Below are 20367 nucleotides of genomic sequence, written 5' to 3'. Positions count from 1 at the left end.
TCCTTGTTCAAGGAGCACACCCCCCATTTGGGAGGGGCTGGCAAAGTTGTGATGACAGCAGACTGAAAGTTGGCTTCACTGAAACCAGTTTTAAGAAGGAAAAAACACTTAAGAGATATTTAACTTGTAGTTTATTGAACCTTCCAGGAACAAACAGTATGAATTTACACAAGTCAAGTAGGGCAGGCAAGCCCAGCCTCAAATTTTTATCAAAAAGTGGGGAGTGCATTGTATTGAGGGGGAGGTTAAGTCACTCAGCCCCACTGAGTAGGCTTTCTGCCTTGGAACCTTATTGTACAATACAGAAGGTCCTTGTGGATCAGCTCCTGTAAAGGTCCAAGCAAGGTAGATTCTGTGGAGGGGGAAAAAAAGCACAAAATCAGCAAGGTCTTAAGCAAGGCCTGGGCTCGTACTTAACTGCTTGTGACTGGTCTCAGCCCCATATCCGCAAGTGTCATCCAAAGCATGTCCACCAGATAAGAGATTCATCACTGACCAGTCAGTTTGCAAATCCAATCACCCACCCTAACTTGGGCAGAACCCAAGCTGTCCTTCCCCTTTCCCCAAGTTCAGCAGTGCCCTGGGGTTAGGCACAACATGGAACCAAGTTTGAGGCCCAAACTATGGGATCATATTAGGACCACAATGGGGCACAGCTGGCTCTCCCATGACCTGGGACTCACCTGATCAAACCCAGCAGATCCATCCAAAGGGCAGATCTCCTTGGCTGACGGCACTGCTAGAGACAGCCTCCTGGCACTAAGGCAAAAAGAAATGAGTTAACAGTCTATCAAAACCCAAATCTGAATGGGCACCAGTTCTGGTTAAGACCAGACAGCAAATGTGTGGCTGGGCAGAGCCAAAGCCACTGCAATGAGCAGTGAACTGGCCCAGGAAGCAAATGCCTCCATCCTCTAGGAGGCAGAATGGCCATCTGACCGAGTTGTTCCCCTACACAAAATGGCCACCCCCTTAAGTGGAGCTGTTTATGAATATAGGAAAGTTGAGTGGCAGCTTCAGATACGAGGTGACCAGAGCTGTCAAAGTCTTTCCAGCATGTTCTCGCATGTAGTTGGAGACCCTGTAGCTACTTCAAGCCACAGCCCTTGAAGCCATGCTGGTCCTTTCACTCTCTGGAGTGGGGGGGGGGGGGCAGCATCTCTAATCTGAACTGCAGTAGTGTCTGGCACATTTGCTAGGCTGTGAGTGGGCCCTCCCACCAAAGCAAACAAGCGGGGGACTGTAAATGGACCAAAGAATTTCCCCAACAGAGAGGGGAGGTGGAGGCAAGGAGCTTATTAGGGATATCCTCCAGGTATCCAGTGCCTCCCCTCCAAATGCTTGTGGGTGATGAAGTACTGGAAACCCCACTCACAAATAGGAAATTAGATGGTGGGTGTGGAACTAGCTGGCTCTTAGAACTGCTCAGGGCACTAGGCTTGCACCCAAGCTACTCACCTACTACACACAGGTCACTCACTTCATCACCTCTTCAGCTCATTTCAGCCACTAAGTATTCCTGGTGGGGGAAGAGAAAACATAAATTTCCAAGTGTGAAAACAAGTCCAACACTGCCAGTCCCTATACTATGAGGCTGGAGCAAAAGGGATGGGCTGACAACAAGGCGGTGTTTCCAAGGAGGTCATTTGACCTCATTCTGGGAGCCTCAGTTTCCATCTGGAAAATGGGCTAATGTGCCTATAGTAGGTACCTCATAGTTCATTGCTAGGACCTTCAAGAGATAATATGCACAAAATGCTTCATACCCTCCAACTCCAAACTTTGCCTCAGTTTACCTGGGCTGAAGCTGCTGTTTGGTCAGGATGGGTAATGCCTCAGTCATTACTCCTCTGCCCCAACCCTCAGGCTAATAGAGAAGAAGTTCCCCTAATTGGCAGCTTGTCTTTTCCCACAATGTTGCGGTTCTATTACAGAATTAAATAGAACAGCGACCGTCGAGAAAACTGTCACTCTGGGCTCCTTTTTGACTGCAACAGCTATAGAAGAGCTGGTGCAGCTTCGATAAGGGCCTGGGAGAGCTAAGAGGGGAGGGCTGACTTCACACAGGCCGCATGGCAAGGCCGAGGCTGACTCCTCTAGTAATCAACAGCTCCCCCAGCTGGCCTCCTCCCTCAAGGCCCCATTATTCCTGGAGACCTTCAAGGGCCTGACAATGGGTACCAAGTCACTGGGGAACTGCCTGGCTTTCCATCCACCACTATCAGTCCCAAGCAAAGGGCCCGGGCTCAAAGGCAGCCCCCTCAGTCTGCTCCCTTCTCCAATCAAGATGTTAAAATGCCGAGTCCTGAGCAATCAATATTAACCCTCATTTTCAAGGAGGAACCACATGGCTGTGGGAATGCCGAGCTAAGTCTATCTAGGCCTCATCTCGCTTGGGGGAGCCCTTCCCCCCCACTCCGCTAGGATTAGAAGGAAGCTTCCAGGCCCAAACACAGGAGCCTGAAAGGGAGTGGCCTGGGGGCAGATGACTCCTTCGCTAGAAGGACTACTAAACAGGGGAAAGAGGCCCCGAAAAGAGTTGTGCTAAGGGGATTCATCCAGGCCCCAAACCGAGACCCCCTTTCTTGCTCCCACCTTATTCATTGTATGAATTAGCAGAGGCTGGCACACAGTAGGCGCTTTATAAATGCTTACTGAATGAAATAAAGGCACTTGGGAGGGCGGAACCGCAAGTTAAGCGACCTGTTCTAAGCTACATGAATCCCTTAAAATAAACAACCCTCCCTACTCTTTCTTCAGATGACTGTTAGAATGGGTGAAACTATCCATTCCAACTGTTTCATTTTACAGATATGGAAACTAAGGTCCCCGGGGGCTTAGTCCCTTGCCCGAGGTGGCACGCGGGCAAGCAGTGGGGCAGGATTTAAATGTGATCTCGACTCTCATCCAGGGCTTTTCCCACTCTACCTCGATGCACGCCCGTACCCTGCCGCCCATGTGCAGGGCTCCAACTCGGGCACTGGGAATGGTGGCTCGAGCAGAGGTTAGTTCACTCACCCCTCGTAAGTCGAAAGTATCCCCACCAGGTCACGTGCATGTGCGTTTCCTCATTGCGCATGGCCAGCCTGCGTTGACCCTGCATAAGTATGATGGGCTTCGGCTCTCCGAAACCAGGCAGGCCGCTCCCCGGGTCAAGCATTCTTCATTCGGAACCTGCGGGAGCCCTCGTGGAACCATCACGCCTGAAGGTTTCTCTAGCAGAATGGAGGAGCCGAAACACAGAGGGGAAAAAAAGAAGGAACCGAAGCGCGTGGGAAAAGGACGGGCCGACCTCGGGAAATCCTTTATATAGCAATAGAGCCCGCCTCCTTACGTCACCCCATGCCATTTAGTGATTGGCTTTGGTCAGGGAGCGCGATATCTCGGAGCTTCTGGGAATTGTAGTTCTTTTTCAGGGCGCGGACGAGTGGCGTCATCGCAAGGGTTCCTGTCGCTAGTTGACTTGGCAAGTTTTGCACCTGGCCATTTGTCGGTTTCAGAGTCCACGAGATCCTTTACGTTTTTGTCTTATTGGGCTTGATATGACCCGCGTTTGAATTCCAGCTCCTTTGGCTGTGTGACCCAGGGCGAGTCACTTCAAATGTCTGAACATCAGTTTCCTCATCTGTAAAGTGGGGATAATGTTGAAATTATCTCTGTAAAGAGTTTTTAAAAACCTTAAATCGCTACGTAAATGCCCAACCTCTAATAAAGCATCCCTCCAGCAGTATTCATTCTTACGGTGTGCGTCCTGTTCCCCTCCCATCTGCAGGGAACGTTCTGACCAGACCATTTCCCACCATATCCCTGCTCCTGCCTTACCTTGTCATCTAGATCCTTCCCTCCAGAACCTGAAAAACGTCATTTCCCATTCCAAACTCCACGCAACAGCCCTGGGCTTCTGGTTCATTCCTCCTAACAAGATTCTTTGCTATTCCTGAGCAGAAACATTTCTCTTCCTTTACCCTGACTGTCCCCCATGCCTAGAATGTGCTCCCTTTTCTCTGCCTCCTGACTGCTCCAGTAAGAAGCCTTTCCTGAGGTTCTTCCCTTCCCCAGCCCTCAGTGATTAGTCTTCCCTTTGAGATTATCTCGAATTAATCCTATACGATCTTTTATGCTACTTTCATGTTGTCTCCCCATTGGACTGTAAACTTCTTGAGGGCAGGGACTAGTTTTCCCTTTCTTTGTATCCCCAGAGTTTTAATAAGAGCTTAATAAATGCTTGTTGACTTTGACTTAATCCAGATCCCTACCGTGTTCCTGCCTTTTTCAGCTCCCTCCTCTTCAAGATGCCCTTACTCTTCCCCACCCCCAATCCCGATTTTCCCCTCCTGTTCTGTGGACAATAACCAAATCAACACTGCTGCTCCAGGGAAGGATCTAGGTGGCTCCAATCACCACCCCGGCAATTCCACTGATGAAACAGATCCCTGGCACCACTCCCAAATATGGGCAGTATTCCCCTAGTAGAATATAACCGGCTAAAAAGCCTTCCACAAAATACAATACCCATTTCTATGAAAAATACTAGAAAGATTAGGGATAAAAGGGTCTTTCCTTCAAATAATAAGTAGCGGTTCTTTAAGACATCAGCAACTATCATCTGCAATGGGGACAAGGGGAGGGAAAGAACAGGAATCATGTAACCATGGAAAATTTTTCTTAATTAATCAATTAAATAAAATTTAAAAAAAGAAATAGAATGGTGGATCAATGGTATACACTGGGGGGGGGGGGCTGTAAATTACTTCAGCAATCTAGTGATTGATAAACCCAAAGACCCCAGCTTTGGGGATGAGAACTCACTATCTGACAAAAAGTGATGATAAAGCTGAAAAACAGTATGAGAAAAAATGGGTTTAGATCACTATCTCATACTCTATACCAATATAAGGTCAGAATAGGTATATGATGTAGACATAAAGGGTGATATTATAAGTAAATTAAGGGAATGTAGAATACTTTACCTGTCAGATCTATGGAGAAGAAAAGAATTTATGATCAAACAAGAGATAGAATATAAGATGTAAAATGAATAATTTTGATTACATTAAATTAAAAAGGTTTTGAACAAAGAGCAATACAACCAAGATTAGAAGGGAAGCAACAACCAATTCTCCCTCTCCCTCTCTCTTTCTCTCCCTCTCTCTCTCCCTCTCTCTTTCTCTCTCCCTTTCTCTCTCCCTCTATCTCCCTTTCTCTTTATCTCTCTCTCCCCCTCTCTTTCTCTCTTCCTCTCTCTGCCTCTTTCTCTCTTCCTCTCTCTGCCTCTTTCTCTCTTCCTCTCTCTTTCTCTTTCTCTCTCCTCCTTCCCTCCTCTCTCTCTCTCCATCCAGCAAAAGAGATTAACAAAAACTTATTTTTAAAAACAAGCATTTATTCAACACCTACTATATGCACTGGGTAGAGAACCAGACTTGGAGTCAGAGACTTGAGTTCAAATCTGAATTCAAATACTTACTAGCTGTGTGACCTTGGACAGGTCTGCCTCAGTTTCTTCAAGTATAAAATGGGTATCTTTAGGGCATCTAGGCTAATCCATGGGTTTATTACAAATAGGAGCTTGGTCCAAATAGAACAGACCCCATCACAGAACACACAGACACAACCGGTTACAAATGAGAGAACCAGAAGGGTAACCACAGGATGAGAATAGAAAAGTCCAGTGTCCTGAAATCAAAATACCCTTCCAGAGAGAACCACACCAACTATAATCAACCCTCAATATTGTTTCCCTAACTTCTTTCCTTCTGAGTTTGGGAGAGGGAAGAAGGCTAGGATTAATTGACCTCTGGGAGAAGGGGACAGGTCATATCAAATGAGATAATATTTGTGAAGTGCTTAGCACAGAGTCTGGCACATAGAAAGCACCAACCTAGCCTCCCTCCTACCTTTCCAGTGTCTTCAAAAGTTGGAGGAATCTCTGTGACTTTGGGTAAATCATTTCTCTTTTACAATGAACATTTTCCAATTTTATTTAATTTTCAGCTCCCAATTCTTTCCCTCCTACCTTCCTACCTACTTACCCACTGAGAAAGCAAGAAAAACAAAATCATTACATACATGTAGTCAAGTGAGACAAATCTCTGAATTAGTCCTGACCCTCCGAAAATATGCTTCAGTCTGAATTGAGTTCATCATCTCTCCTTCTGGAGAATGACAGCATGTTTCATCATGAGGCCTTTGGAACTCTGGTTGGTCATTTTTTCAACAACAATTTATTAATCTTTTAGGTGCCATACGTGGTACTAAAATCTGGTAATTCAAAGAAATATAAAAATTAGGACAGCGAGATAGCCTAATGTATAGAGCACCAGACCTGGAGTTAATCTCTCCTTTGATTTTCAGGATTTCCAATTTGGTGCTTAATTGGGCATTTTAAATTTGTTCATTTTCTAAAATTGTTAGTTAATTGTACAGCCAATTCTTGCTCTTTCTCTATTTTGCTTTTATTAAGGTTTTAGAGATATACATTTCCCTCTAAATACTGCTTTGGCTAAATCCCAGAAATTTTGGGATGTTGTCTCCATGTTGTTATTCTTTTTAATGAAATTATTGATTGTGCTTATGATTTATTCTTTGACCAACTCATTCTTTAGAGTGAGTTTCTAATTAATTTTTATTAACAAATTAATAATTTATTTAAAAATAATTTAAATTATTTTAATAGATTAATAAATAAAGCTAATTATAAATTAATTAATTTCAAAGCAGTTGGGTGGCTCAGTGGATTGAGAGCCAGGCCTAGAGACAGGAGGTCCTGGGTTCAAATCTTGCCTGTGAATTTCAAAACTACTCAACCCTGTTCAAACCATTCTTTAGAGGATGGGATTTGGGTATTTCCTAATCAATAACAATGGAGATACTTGGAATGACAGAATCAGGTCTTGGAAACTACAATCTCCACCCTACTCAGGGTAACAGGATTTAGGAAGGGCTGAAGCAAAGCTCAAGATTTAATTATTTGAGAATATGGCCTTCAACAGACATGTGCAAAGGGGACAGACCTCTGGGCGGTCCTGGGTTAAGCTAGAGCCACCATTGGCACAGGGGAGACACAGGAAGTGAGGTAGAGGACAGCTGAGGAGTCTGGGGACTTCCTGTGTGGAGGAAAGGAGGTTGTTGGAGGCTGGTTGCTTGGAGTGGAGGCCCTGAGACTGTTTCTCCATTTTGGTCACATGAGTGATAGGGACTGATCTCTTTTCTTTGCCTCGGCTATCCAAGGCCTTGGGCCTTTGGCCCAACCTAAGCAGAGGGGATATTTAAGCCCTATTCCCTTCTCTCCCCTTTCTCTCTCTCTCTCTCTCTCTCTCTCTCTCTCTCTCTCTCTCTCTCTCTCTCTCTCTCTCTCTCTCTCTCTCTCTCTCTCTCTCTCTCTCTCTCTCTCTCTCTCTCTCTCTCTCTCTCTCTCTCTCTCTCTCTCTCTCTCTCTCTCTCTCTCTCTCTCTCTCTCATACCTTTCTTCCTCCTGTTAGTAATTAAAAACTCCATAAAAGGTTGATTGCTGACTTGAGTTTTCATTTAGGAATTACATAGCTGAATTTCTTGGCGACCTTAAATTAATATATATCAGTCTTTTAATGTGATTTCCATATCACATGCCTCAGACACTGCCTCAGATCAGGGTAAGTTACTTAACCCACATTGCCTAGCCCTTACACTCTTCTGCCTTGGAAGTAATACATAGTATTGATTCTAAGGTGGAAGGTAAAGGATTTTTTAAAAATTAGTTAATTTCCAATTCATTTTTAGTCTTTCTTTCTGCTTCCCTTGACTGAACATAATATTTATTGTGCTGTGGTCTAAAAGGGATGCATTTGATATCTGCTTCTCTACATCAGACTGTGAGGGTTTTAGGCTCTGGCATAGGTTCAGTTTTGGGGAAGGTGTCACCCAAACCTCCATTTAAGGGGAGACCAGCTCAGACGTCTTATTTTCTCTTGGCTGACTGCTCTGGAACTTCTTTGATTTCTCCACCAAGTCCCTGGTGGGGGTCAGGTACCTTCTATACCTCCTCACCCCTTACTTTTTGGCTCTCTTTTGCATTTTGGCTCCCTCAGATCATAAGCTTATTGAGGGCAGGCACTATCTTTTTTGTGTTTGTATCCTTAGTATCCTTGTATCAGCACAGTGGCTGGCACACATATATAATATTATATAATTAATACAACATATTAATATATTGTATTATTAATTGCCTCGGGCAAGGTCCAGCCTCACTCATGACTCCAGGAGTTCCCAACAGGTGGCGAATGATCAGTCAAGAAAATAACAAATGGAAGACAGCTGTATCTTTACAGCCATGGGAATGCTTTGCATCTGATAATTGCTCCGACATCCCCAGGTTTGATGTTTATTTTTATACCCATTTTCTTGGCACACAGATACATTACCTAACACACATATCTAAATAGAGATAATTGGAATAGTGATACATTAACTTTTAACAAATCACTTAATTAACATTCTGTATTCTTGTATTGTGATTACAGATTCTTGTCAGCATAAAGGTTTCACACAAGATAAATGATTTTATCATAGGTGGCTTAATTTCTCATTACCCTGTGAGGAGTTTTTGAGCTTATAAACAATCAAGGAAATTTACATATTAGAAGTAATCAATCAGAAGTTCTTAAAGACAATTCAACAATCATATCATTGAGGTTGAAAGGTAAGTTTCTGTGAATGGGAAAGTTCTGGGCTTGGCTTGTAGCTGCAATTTTACTGGGAGTTATGTACCTAAGTAAAAGTTAACCCATGGTAGTCTTTTGGGATTGGGTTTGAGGGTCTGATCTTTTGGTGATGTTTTAGAGAATTAGGGTACAGGTATTTTGCTCTTGCACTATTCCTTCTGGAACTAGGGGGAATGATAATCATGTCAATTCCATAGGTAAGGGATATTGATGAGAGAAGTTATGCAAGGGGGACTGAGTGGGCAATCACATCTTGCCAAGGGCCAAATTGGATTTAGCCATCTCCTGATTTGTAACAATGAAGATGCTTATTCTAACAAAATCAGGGATGTCTTGAGAACTTTGCATTATTCCACCCTACTTTGTCTAACAAAATCCGGAATGTCTGTAACCATGCTTGAAGATTGAGCATTTAGGTGGATGGCCTTTGATAGAGAAATTGACAAATCAGAAACAGCTGACAGACCTCTGGGCTGTCCTAAGTCAAGCTTAGGCTATGATTAGTGCAGAGGAGACACAGGAAATGGAGGTAGAATCGTCTAGGTTTTTTTCCACGGGACTTCCTCTTGTCTGTCTCTTTCCCCGGAGAAGTGTCCCTGGCTGGCAGTGTGCTAAGCATTCTGACATCTTGTTGTGGTGGCAGGGATTTGTCTGGGTTTTGGCAGTGAGTTTGCCCTTGAGCTAATTCAGGTTCAGCCATCTTGGCTGAGCCCTCTTAGACTTCAGGCTGATTACTTCCTCCTTTACTCTCCAAAACTTTATCTTCCTAGAGCTTCTAATCTTCCCCCCTGGCACAAGCCAGGCAGGAGAAATCCTACACCCTTTCCCTCTCCCTTCTTTTTAATTTCTATCCACTATATTAATTAAATTACCATAAATTTTCAGCTGATTTTTTTTTTTAATTTGGGATATCCCATGGTGACCAGTGACTAATATAGTTTAGGTCACAATGCTAAAATTATCCTTTACAGTGGCCTCCTTAGCTACCATGTATAACTCTGTCAAGGCACGTGCCCTGATGGTTCCCAGAAATTAATTATATGTAATATGATGTATTTAAATATATAAGTATATTATGTTAATATAATAAAATAAATATGTAATTATATTATATAACACAATAAATACATTTAATATAGTATTTAATATACAATTACTATATTACTATAATGTCTAGTATTAATAAATGTTTATTAACAGATATGATCATGTGACTCCCCAATCTATCAACAAAATTCCTCAGATATTGTTTATAGACAAGTGATGTCCCAGGGAGATGTTTGTGAGAAATGAATGATTTTTTAAATCTATCTCCTAGGTTATTTACAATCTGAATTATTCAGTTTAGGGTGACTGCATAGGCAAAGTGATTTTCTTTTAGACATTTATTCATATTGATTAGTTATATATTTAGTCAGGTAGGTAATTAATCAACATTAATTACATTTAGGACAATTGAACCAGATTAAAGACCCCCTTTCCTCTAGTAGACTTATAATTAATTTCTCTCAGTTAGTTATGCTAACTAGGGCACCTTCTTCCTAAGCAGAAAGCCACCTTCTGCCCTGAATCTGGCCATCCAGGTTCTGCACAATGGGGATGTTTCTATTACTGTGGAAAGCTGCCCCCCATTATTTTGGGTGCCCTTCTGCTCTTGGGCCTACTCCCTTGTTATTCTCCACTGATGTCAAATCTGGGAGGCATCCAACAGCTGACCAGCCTGCTGAGGGCTAGTGAGGAAGTCAGAGGTGATGAACTCAAAATGTAGAATAAGACATATTTCTGGACTTGGCTGATATAGGAATCTGTTTTGTCTGGTGCTTCTATGTTCCAAAAATTCTGTTTTTCTTTTTTATCAGTGGAGTCCAGAAGAGCAGGGAAGTGGACGGGAAGGATGGAGTAGCCCTCCCAAACCAGAAAAGAATAAAGGCTCCAAAAGAATGCTTTTAAAGGTTCAGTGGAGGCTAGCAGCCCTTCTGGAGTTCACCTGGGTCTTGGTGGACTTCTCTGGGGCATGCCTCTCTCATCCAGCCAGCCAATAAGCTAAAAGCAGAGCTTAAACATCTACTATGTGCTAGACACTACACCAGTGACTGCAAACCTTTTAGAGATGGAGTGCCTGCCACCCCAACACCCTCTTACCCCAGTCTGGAGAGGGAGGAAGTGCTCCCATTGGGCTGCTAGGCAGAGGGGTGGTGAAGTGAGGAATGTTCTCAGACACAGTGGAGAGGGGGAAGGGAGCAGCTCTGCCTTTCTAGTAACATAGGTGGGGGGGTGGCTCACAAGCCCACAGAGAGTGCTTTGTGTGCCATTTTTGGAATCCATGCTATAGGTTCACCATCACTGCATTATACTAAGCAGTGAGGATACTAAAGAGAGAGAGAGATCTGGGAACAATTATGTACAAACAAGATTTCCACAGTTTAAAATGGAGACAATCCAGGGAGGGAAGGCAGTAGGAGGACTGGGAAGGGCTTCTGGTTGTCTTGCTTCCCCCTCCAGGCAGTTGTCCATCCAGTTGAGCTTTGAGCCAGGCTCCCTGTGAAATGTGACTTTTCCCTTCAGGACGGGTTGTCTTTATCTCCAGCTGACATCAAGACTCTTAGCTATGAGTGGAGTGAGAAAATAATGTGTTCTTCTCAAAGCAATAGCTAGCAAGATGACTATCTGCAAATCCCTGCCCTAGGGCCCCAGGAGAAGTTAGGAAAGCCAGTCTCTCTCCGCTACCAGCATTGCCCCACCTCCAAAGGGAATACAAAGCCTCTTAATCTTGGCCTGAGAGAGAAACCTGGAGTTGTCATTTAGGACCCAGTTAGCAATTAGAAGCTAGAACGCCTCACCTTTTGGGAAATCCCCAGCCACCGCTTGGTCCCTCCCCCCACTCTCTTCCAGGTGAGAAGGACGGCGGTCTGCCCTGGCTGACCGCCTGCCGCAGCTCCCTCCCCCAGTTCCTTTCCAAAAGCCAGGCGCCTTTCCCCCCAACAGAATCTAGCGGTCCCCCTGGGAGGAGTCACAGCCGGGGCAGTCTTCCCCCTGCTCCAGGCAACAAACGTTTTGGGGCTTGTGTACAATTTAAAACGCACCAGACTCCGACCTTCGGGCTGAGGGTGGGATGTTTCGCTGTAAATGGGGGCGGGCGTTGTCTTCTGGGCATTGCTTTTGAGGGCGCAGCTCGAGAGAATGTCTCTACTCCTGCGTTCCGGTCAATAAAGCCGCAACTGTTTTGCGTTCCGAATAGCCTCTCCAGATTATTATTTGGGTGCCAAGGAGGTACCTCTGGGAAGCAATTTTCCATCCCAAACAGCCAGAAGCTCATCCCTTTACAGATCTAGAACAAGGAAGAACCCAGAGGCCACCTAGTCCTTTCCTGAGGTTAGAGACTGAGGCATCTGAGGCTTTCCATCGCCTTAGACTGGCCCAGGGAAGCCGAATAAATGATTCTCCATTGACAGACTGATTCTCTGCCTGGAAAATGAGTATGTTGGGCTGGACAATCTCCAAGAACCCTGCTAGCGCTGAGAAATATTATCCCAGAGCCGGAGGGACAGACGCTTCTTCCCTGCTGAGGGAGGACCCTGGGGCGGGGCCCACGGCTCATAAATACCAGGTACTTTGCTTCGGCTCTGTCTTACTCCAGCTGGTGGACCCGCTGTTTCCTCTGTCCTCATCTGTTCGGGGTTTGCCCCAGGTGGCTCCCGGGACCAGGCTTCAGCTGCTCCGCACCGCTCTTGGCCACCCATCGAGCCTGGGTTCCTCCCGAAGCCGCCCTCTGCTGTTGCTGCGCTCAGGTCTACCCCGTCTATCCCAGGTCATCCCGGTTTGGGGCTCCAGGTTCCTCCAGCCCCCCACTTTCAGGAGACTTAGCTCGGGTCTGCCCCATTGGTTCTAGATTCCTCCAATACCCCACTTTTAGGAGGCTCACCTCATAGCCTCCCCTTTGGTTCTAGGTTCCTCTGACGCCCAGCGTTGAGGAGACTAGGCTGGGTGGGCCCGGTCTGCCCCTGCTTCAGTGGCTTCCCTCGGGTCCCCCCCACTGGGCCCTCGTAGTTCTGAGTCCCAATGACCAGGGAGTACCAGCTGGCGTCCAGCCAGCACCAGTTCCGCATCCTGCTGCTGGGGGACGCGGACGTAGGCAAGACTTCGCTTCTGCAGCGCTACATCGAGGGAGACTTTGGGGCTGATCCGCCCCCCAGCTCCACCGTTGGCGTGGAGTTCTACAGCCAGATGCTGCAGCTGGCCTCGGGTCCGAGGATCAAACTGCAGTTCTGGGACACTGCAGGGGACGAGCGCTACAGGTGTGAGGGAGCAAAGCCTGGCTGGAGAACCGAGTGAGGGCGGAATTTGGGGCTGCTACTGGAGGGGAGCTGGAAGGGACCCTAAAGACCATCCATTTCCAGCCCCTCGTTTTGTAGACGGGCAATCTGGGGTGTCAGGGAGGGGAAGTGACGTTTGTCCGAGGTCACAGGGGCACCTGAGGGGCAGAATCGGATTCTCACCCAGGCCCTTTGATGCTTAAGCAGTAGGGCTATCATGGTGGCCTACAATTCTGCCACTGATTTTCCAAGGGCCCTTGGCCAAGCTACTAACCTTCCTAGCCTCAGTTTCTTCCCCTCTACAATGGGAGGACAAAAGAAGTGACTGCAAGGCTGTGAGGGTGGGGGTGAATCATACAACTAGATGGGACCTCTGAATTCCTTTGTCCTCATTTTGCAGAGGAAAGTGAAGCCCAGGTCTTTTGGGTGCTTATAATATAGAGATAAACCCCAAACCAAATCCCCCTGCCCTTATTTTCATTTGCCACCCAATGAAGAAGGTCATGAAAACTTTTCTCTCAGAGGACACTGCCCTGGATTTGCTGTAAGAGAGACTGGTGCTGCCCCTTATTAGCTGTGTGACTTTGGGTAAATCACTTCCCCTTCAGTTTTCTCCTCTAAAAGGAGGAGGTTCCCATCAATGATGGCCCCTGAAACCTTCTTCACTTGTGGCCGGCTGCTTATATTTTGCTTAGAGGTGAGGACAGAGAAGGGAGAACTGGGGCTGCTTTTCAGATGAAAAGGGGGTTTGGGGGACCAGTAGAACCTGAGGACTAGGGACTCCAGGCACAGGTGCCCAGTTTGGGAGGAGACGGGCTCACAGTGTTTGGGGGAGGCCTCTTCATCTCTCTGCTGATGTTTCTGGGCAGTCTCCTTCTAACAGAGGGGTTTTCTGTTCTCCTTGGATGGGGACACTAAGGTAAGATGCTAGGGAGTACCAGACCTCACCTCTCTCTGTCTCTTCCCTCCCCAGAAGCATCACTCGGTCCTTCTACCGGAATACTGTGGGTGTCCTGCTAGTCTTTGATGTGACCAACAGGAAGTCCTTTAACCATGTAGAAGACTGGTACCAGGAGGTGGCATCTGTGCAGGGCTCAGACAAGGTGGTCTTCTTGCTGGTTGGCCACAAGTGTGACTTACAGCAGGCTCGTCAGGTGTCAACCCAGGAAGCAGAAACTTTAGCGGCAGTTTGGGGCATGTCGTTCCTGGAGACCTCAGCCAAGACCAACAGCAATGTGACTCTGGCTTTCGAGACCCTTGTCCATGAAATCCAGCAGTCCCTCCAGAGGGGGGAGATTAAAGTGGATGGATCCTGGGGAGGAGTCAGGGTCATTCACAGAGCGCAGCCTCCCCTCAACCCGAGGAGAAAAAAGCCATCTGGGCAATGTCAGTGTTGACTCAGGGAACTGGGTCAAGAGAGACAACAGACACAGGGAACCGAATTGGAGCTGGTTAGTCCCATCCCCAAAGACCCAAAGACCCTCGAAACTGGAAGGAACTTTAGGTTGTCTTATCCAGTGCTCTCATTTTACAGAGAAAAATGGTGAAGCTCAGAAGGGCCCAGTTCTTTCCCAGAAGGGTCTGCAGGTTGCCTCTTCCTTCCTATCCATAACCCTCAGCCTGAAGAATGGTCAGTTATCATTTGATCATTGCTCAGAGCCTTTCTGAACTGACCATATTCTGTTCCTCTGATTGTGGCCAAGGACCTGATCATTTCTGCCTGAGCCTGTTAATAAACAAGGGCTAGAAGTGGCTGACTCAGTCTAGTTTTATGATGAGGGGGTGGTGAGGAAAGGAGGCAGGACAGGAGGGAGGGAGAGAGAAGGAGGAGGACAGGTTAGCTTTTCCCTTCAGGCTTGGGTTCCTGCCAGAGAGGAGAAAAGTTGCCTCTCATCAAAGCTCTCCCTCCCTCTCTCCTTCCCTCTTCCTCTCTCTCCTTCTCTCCCTTCCTCTCCCCCATCCCTCTGTCCCTCTCTGTCTGTCGGTCTCTTTTTCTGTCTCTCTTTCCCTTTCACTCTCTCTCTCTTTCTCTCTCTTTCCCTCTCCCTTTTCCTCTCTCACTCCCTCTCTCTCTCCCTTTCCCTCTCTCTCTGTCTTCCTCTCTCTCCCTCTCTGTCTTTCTCTCCCTCTCCCTCCCTCTCTCTCTTTCCCCACCTTTGTCTCTCTTTCTGTCTCAGTGTCTATCACTGTCTCTGTGTCTCTTTCTCTTTCCCTTTCCCTCTCTTTCCCTCTCTCTTTCTCTGTCTGTCTGATTGTCTCTCTCTCTTTCTCTTGCAATTTGAACTCCAGACTCATCTCCTTCCTCTAAAATGTCTGTGTATGTACAAAAAGGGATGACCTGTCTGCTTGTTCCCTAGAATAATGACCACAGATGAACAAATCCACTGAACCTTCCTAAACATGTTTCCTTGTCCCCTACAAGGTTATTTTGGTAAAACATATTTTTGGAGAACCTTCCAGGGAAGGGTGGGGCTGAGCTTGGGATTTCACGGGTAGAGAGACCTAAGACTCGGGGAGCAACATCACCTCTTCAGCATCCAGGCTAAGAGAGCTACCTGGGCCACCGAGAGATTAAGTGACTTGGCTACAAGATGTTGCCACAGTGCACAGAGTCCTGGAGTCAGGAAGACTTGAGTTCAAATTTGACCTCAGACATTTACTAGTTGTATGACTCTGGTCGAATCACTTAAATACTGCCTCAGTTTCTCTAATTGTAAAATGAGAATAATAATAATAATACCTATTTCCCAGAGAAGTTGTGAGGGTCAAATCAGATGTCTGTAAAGGGATTAACACACTACTTGGCACAGAATAGGTATTTCATTACTTCTTGTTTCCTTCCCTCTATCAGTTTGACAACCCCTAGGCCAGAGGAATGTGTACCTTCACAAGAAATTTACCATGTCTGGGGGGATTTGGCACTTTATTTAAGAGACTAGAGAGCCTGGAGATCACTTTATTCTCTAGACTTTTCATCACTAGATGCTTGTAAACTTTCTGTGACTTTCTAGCTCCCCTTTAAAGGTTGTCATTGCCTATTTGTTAGCACTTTGAGAGGACAGCTGGGTGGCTGAGTGGATTGAGAGCCAGGCCTACAGATGGGAGATCCTGGGTTCGAATCTGACATCAGACACTTCCTAGCTATGTGACCCTGGGCAAGTCATTTAACATTGAGGGAGAGAGGGGAGAGAAGGGGAGAGGGAGAGAGGAGAGAGAAAGAGAGAGAGAAAGGGATGGGGGAGCAAGAGGGGAAGGGAGAGAGAAAGGGAGGGGGGAGAGAGAGAAAAGGAGAGGGGGGGAGAGAGAGAGGGAGGGGGTGAAGGAGGGAGGGAGAGGGAAAGAGAGGGAGAGATGTTAATGTAAATATGTAATTCATTACATTTTAGCTTCAAATGCAAGGACCAGAGAGAAGCCACACCTGTTGATTAGAGCCCACTGGCCCAAGTTACCCCAAAGGTCCTTGGGTAGCAGCTCCTGACTGCCTTGCTTATGCTGCTACTCCGAGTCACCAAATGAAGTTTTTACTAAAAATTCCTGGCAGTCCACATGTTGGGTGCCTGATGCTGGTCAGGTGACCTCTGGCTTTCTGAGCTCAAACAGGCGAGGCTCAGGATTCTGTGCTAAGAGGAGGCTTCCCAATGACATGCCCGAAGCAAAGTTTTTTACTTGTTAGTTAAACTTTTACTAACGAAATTGCTTAAGATCTACTAAACTCCAAAAAGCTGATTCTTCTTCCTTTTGCCTTTTCTCCCCTCCCCCTCTTCCTACCAAGAAAAACTGCTGAAGCTGGGAAATGAGCCATTTGCCAGCCACTAATCTCTCAGGTCTTGAACTCTCTATCCTGAGGTCAGAGGTTCATAGATGGAGAGACAAGAGGAACCTACAATCTACAAGTCTCCTCAGACATCTCAGGGGAGTCAATGAGATCTTTCTCTCTCTTGTACCACTGAGAAACAGGAACCCCGAGAGTTAAGTCAACTTACTCAAGGTTACCTAGTAAGGCTCACCAAAAAGAAGCCGAAGCTGGTTTCTGCCCCAGTGAATCATGGGAAAGATGGAGACTCAATACAGGAATGGCTTTATCGGTCGATGCCTTCTAGGTAGAGTTAGCTCACAGGTCATGGGACGTCTCTGGCGTTTTCTCTCCTCTACCTCCCCCAGTCCCCGTCAACCACCATGTCCAGACAAGAGATGATGCCATGGAGCCACTGGCTCTTGGCTCCAAGGAAAAGAAGGCAACTGAGGGAAGAGCAAGAGGATGGCCAGACCGGAGCTAAAAACAGGGAAAGATGTTTTTTTAGAATCTCAATGAATCTCAGGCTTTGAAATAATCATTGAAAGCTGACCAGGTCACTGGTCCAAGGGGCTCTAAGGCCCACCAGAAAACCACTTCTGGAGACAAAGATCACAGAATATTGGAACTGAAAGAGGCCTCAGAACCCAGACTCTCAGAGCTAACAGAGAATGTCAGGGCTGGGGGTGGGGACCATAGAACCCAGAATTTCAGAGCTGGAAAGGAGCTTAGAACTGAGAATGTCAGAGCTGGGAGGGACCTTAGAACAGAGAATGTCAGAGCTGGGAGAGACCTTAGAACAGAGAATGTCAGAGCTGGGAGAGATCTTAGAACAGAGAATGTCAGAGCTGGGAGGGACTTTAGAACAGAGAATGTCAGAGCTGGGAGAGAGCTTAGAACAGAGAATGTCAGAGCTGGGAGGGACCTTAGAACAGAGAATGTCAGAGCTGGGAGAGAGCTTAGAACAGAGAATGTCAGAGCTGGGAGAGACCTTAGAACAGAGAATGTCAGAGCTGGGAGGGACTTTAGAACAGAGAATGTCAGATCTGGGAGGGATCTTAGAGCTGAGAATGTCAGAGCTGGGAGAGAGCTTAGAACAGAGAATGTCAGAGCTGGGAGAGACCTTAGAACAGAGAATGTCAGAGCTGGGAGAGACCTTAGAACAGAGAATGTCAGAGCTGGGAGAGACCTTAGAACAGAGAATGTCAGAGCTGGGAGAGAGCTTAGAACAGAGAATGTCAGAGCTGGGAGAGAGCTTAGAACAGAGAATGTCAGAGCTGGGAGGGAGCTTAGAGCTGAGAATGTCAGAGCTGGGAGGGACCTTAAGACAGAAAATGTCAGAGCTGGGAGGGATCTTAGAGCTGAGAATGTCAAGGCTGGGAAGGAGCTTGGAACTGAATGTCAGAGCTGTTTGGCATTTAAAGTTCTTCACAATCTAGTACCAGCCTGGCCAGTTGATTTCCCTTTAAAACGTTCACATCCTTGACCAGAAGGTGGTGAGCATCCAAAGATTGGTGATGAGATTTCAGGTGATCAGCTCACCCAGGGGGAGGCAGCATTTTCTACAGAGCTGATTCAAGCAGAACCAGGGATGGAAATGAATAGTAAGGGGGCTCAGGGGATAGAGAGAAGGTCCTGGGTTCCAATCTGACCTCAGACCCTTCTTAGCTAGGTGAACCTGGGCAAGTCACTTAACCCCACTGCCTACCCCCAACTGCTCTTCTGTCTTAGAATTGCTATTAAGACAGAAGACAGAGGTTTAAAAAAGAAAGAGGAGGCAGCTGGGTGGCTCAGTGGATTGAGAGCCAGGCCCAGAGATGGGAGGTCCTGGGTTCAAATCTGACCTCAGACACTTCCCAGCTGTGGCAAGTCACTTAACTCCCATTGCCTTAACAAGAAAAAGAAAGAAAGAAAATGAGTAGTAGAATGTTAATGTCAGTGAGTTTGTCAACAGACATTTGTTAGATTCATTCACTTAGGATTATGAAGGCATTTATTACATTCATGGGGGGGGGGGCGGGGCTGCTGGAAATACTCACAGACAAATGGAAGCTCTTTGAGAACGGGACTGCTAGGCTTTTTGTTTACCACCTCCAGCTCAGGGCCTGGAACATAATTGATACTTAGTGAATACTTTGTTCATTAATTGAAACCCAGTTTGCGGATGAAGAAACTGAGGCCCAGGGAGGTTAAGTGATTTGCTGGCAGCAGGTAACAGAATCAGATTTGGATCCCAGGTAGCCCACCTTCCAGCCCAGTGCCCTTCCTTATTATTTTGTTGTTCTTGTGGGACCTGCAGACCCAGCACACACCTTAGGTACCCGAGGAAGGTTATGGTCCTAAGTGTGGGGGAGGATTTGAACCCAGGTCTTCCTGACTCGGGCTACCGTGCTATCTCTTTCTAAAGCTAGTAGAATTTGGAGAAGACTATGGCTCATGCCCCAATCCGAAGGTACTCCAAGGATCAGTCCCTAAGAGGAAAGATGCTGAGCAAGGTCCCGGAGTACAGCTCGATCCTCTGTGGCGGTACACATCTGGATGCTGGTATTGTCCTCTAGGCTCTTGCTCTACTCGGCTGGGAGGTCACGGGGTTACTCCACGGAAAAGTCCCTCTGCTAGTTTCTCATTGGCTGTGTTACTTTAGAAAAATCACTTCGGCTCTGAGCCTCAGTCTTCTCAGCCAGGAAAATGGGGCCAAGAATGCCTGTACTTTTTGCTTCTTTGTGGTTGAGAAGATAGGTTTGTTTTTTGGTTTGTTTTATCCCTCCCACCCAGGATTCAGCCAAAGTCAACAGTCAGCTCTGTCCTGACTATACCCATCCATGGCTCCTGGGTGCAAGTCGAGTCTTGGCAGACTGGTCTTTGGCACCCGCCACTCAGATCCGTATTCCGGCAGGAGCAGAGCCAACTCCAGGAACCAAGGGCCTTCAGCGCTCTTGGTCCTGAGCTCGAACCCATAGCCGACCCTCTTCCCCCTCTCCAACTCCGCCCCTCCCCCCCCCCAGAATCCCCCAAACGTCGCGGCTGCCCGGCCGAGCCTGGGATCTGCTCGGGTTGGTGGGGGTGCAGGCTCCCGTTCCTCCCGTCTCCCCTCTCCCCACCAAACTGTTGGAAATTCCCGAAGGAAGGAGATCGGAGTCTGGGGGAGGGGCAGCACCTCCATGCCCCGGGACCCTCAGACTCGCTGTGGAAAGAGCCCTTGATTTGGAGTCTGGGAGGGGGTTGGAGCTTAAAAAAGGGGCCCTGGAATGAGAGACGAAGACCTGGATTCAAAACCTACCCGAGTCACTTTAGTTCGTTTGGGACCTGGGGCGAATTGCTTCTAGGGGACTCGGTTTCCTCCTCGGCAAAATGGGAGGGCTGCTCTGTGCGACAACTAAGGTTTGGGAGGCAAAGAGGCTGTGGGGATCCGGGATCTCTGCCCCGGGGGACTCTGGGCCTCCGGAGCTGGCAAGGAGACGCGAAGAAGTTTCAAATGACGCTTTGGGACTTTTCTCTGAGCGCTGGGTGTGTCCCTGAATGTTGGGACCCGGGAATTCTCCTCCCCTCCCTACCTGTCCCGACC

At 47.1% G+C, this 20367-nt stretch overlaps 1 protein-coding gene, 1 long non-coding RNA gene and 3 other non-coding genes across 5 annotated transcripts; 1 reads left to right on the top strand and 4 right to left on the bottom strand.

Annotated features, from left to right (window-relative positions):
* Positions 1 to 114: 114 nt before the first annotated feature.
* Positions 115 to 3327, bottom strand: LOC103098327 (uncharacterized). The gene is made up of 4 exons (XR_466449.3): positions 3019 to 3327; positions 1459 to 1519; positions 684 to 759; positions 115 to 352 (listed from the first exon to the last, which is right to left on the bottom strand). It is a non-coding gene; the product is annotated as an uncharacterized LOC103098327 (long non-coding RNA).
* LOC130454210 (small nucleolar RNA SNORD99) lies at positions 426 to 500 on the bottom strand. Its single transcript, XR_008911883.1, has one exon. It is a non-coding gene; the product is annotated as a small nucleolar RNA SNORD99 (small nucleolar RNA).
* Positions 991 to 1120, bottom strand: LOC130454193 (small nucleolar RNA SNORA44). The gene has a single exon (XR_008911866.1). It is a non-coding gene; the product is annotated as a small nucleolar RNA SNORA44 (small nucleolar RNA).
* Positions 1898 to 2034, bottom strand: LOC130454183 (small nucleolar RNA SNORA16B/SNORA16A family). Its single transcript, XR_008911856.1, has one exon. It is a non-coding gene; the product is annotated as a small nucleolar RNA SNORA16B/SNORA16A family (small nucleolar RNA).
* Positions 3328 to 12132: 8805 nt separating the features above from the next.
* Positions 12133 to 14728, top strand: RAB42 (RAB42, member RAS oncogene family). Its single transcript, XM_056795422.1, has 2 exons — positions 12133 to 12991; positions 13983 to 14728. The coding sequence occupies exons 1-2, from the start codon at positions 12756 to 12758 to the stop codon at positions 14404 to 14406; spliced, it is 660 nt and encodes a 219-aa protein (XP_056651400.1). The 5' UTR covers positions 12133 to 12755; the 3' UTR covers positions 14407 to 14728.
* The last annotated feature ends 5639 nt before the right edge of the window (positions 14729 to 20367 follow it).

Source organism: Monodelphis domestica, chromosome 4 (assembly GCF_027887165.1).
Source record: "Monodelphis domestica isolate mMonDom1 chromosome 4, mMonDom1.pri, whole genome shotgun sequence".
NCBI lineage: Eukaryota > Metazoa > Chordata > Mammalia > Didelphimorphia > Didelphidae > Monodelphis > Monodelphis domestica.
Note: the sequence above shows the minus strand (reverse complement) of the source record. Positions and strands in the feature narration are given on the sequence as shown.

Bases quoted from the DNA above. Each gene is read 5' to 3' on its own strand.
- RAB42 (XM_056795422.1), top strand. From the start codon at position 12,756: ATGACCAGGGAGTACCAGCTGGCGTCCAGCCAGCACCAGTTCCGCATC. The intron at 12,992-13,982 runs GTGTGAGGGAGC...TTCCCTCCCCAG, and splicing joins GCAGGGGACGAGCGCTACAG to AAGCATCACTCGGTCCTTCT.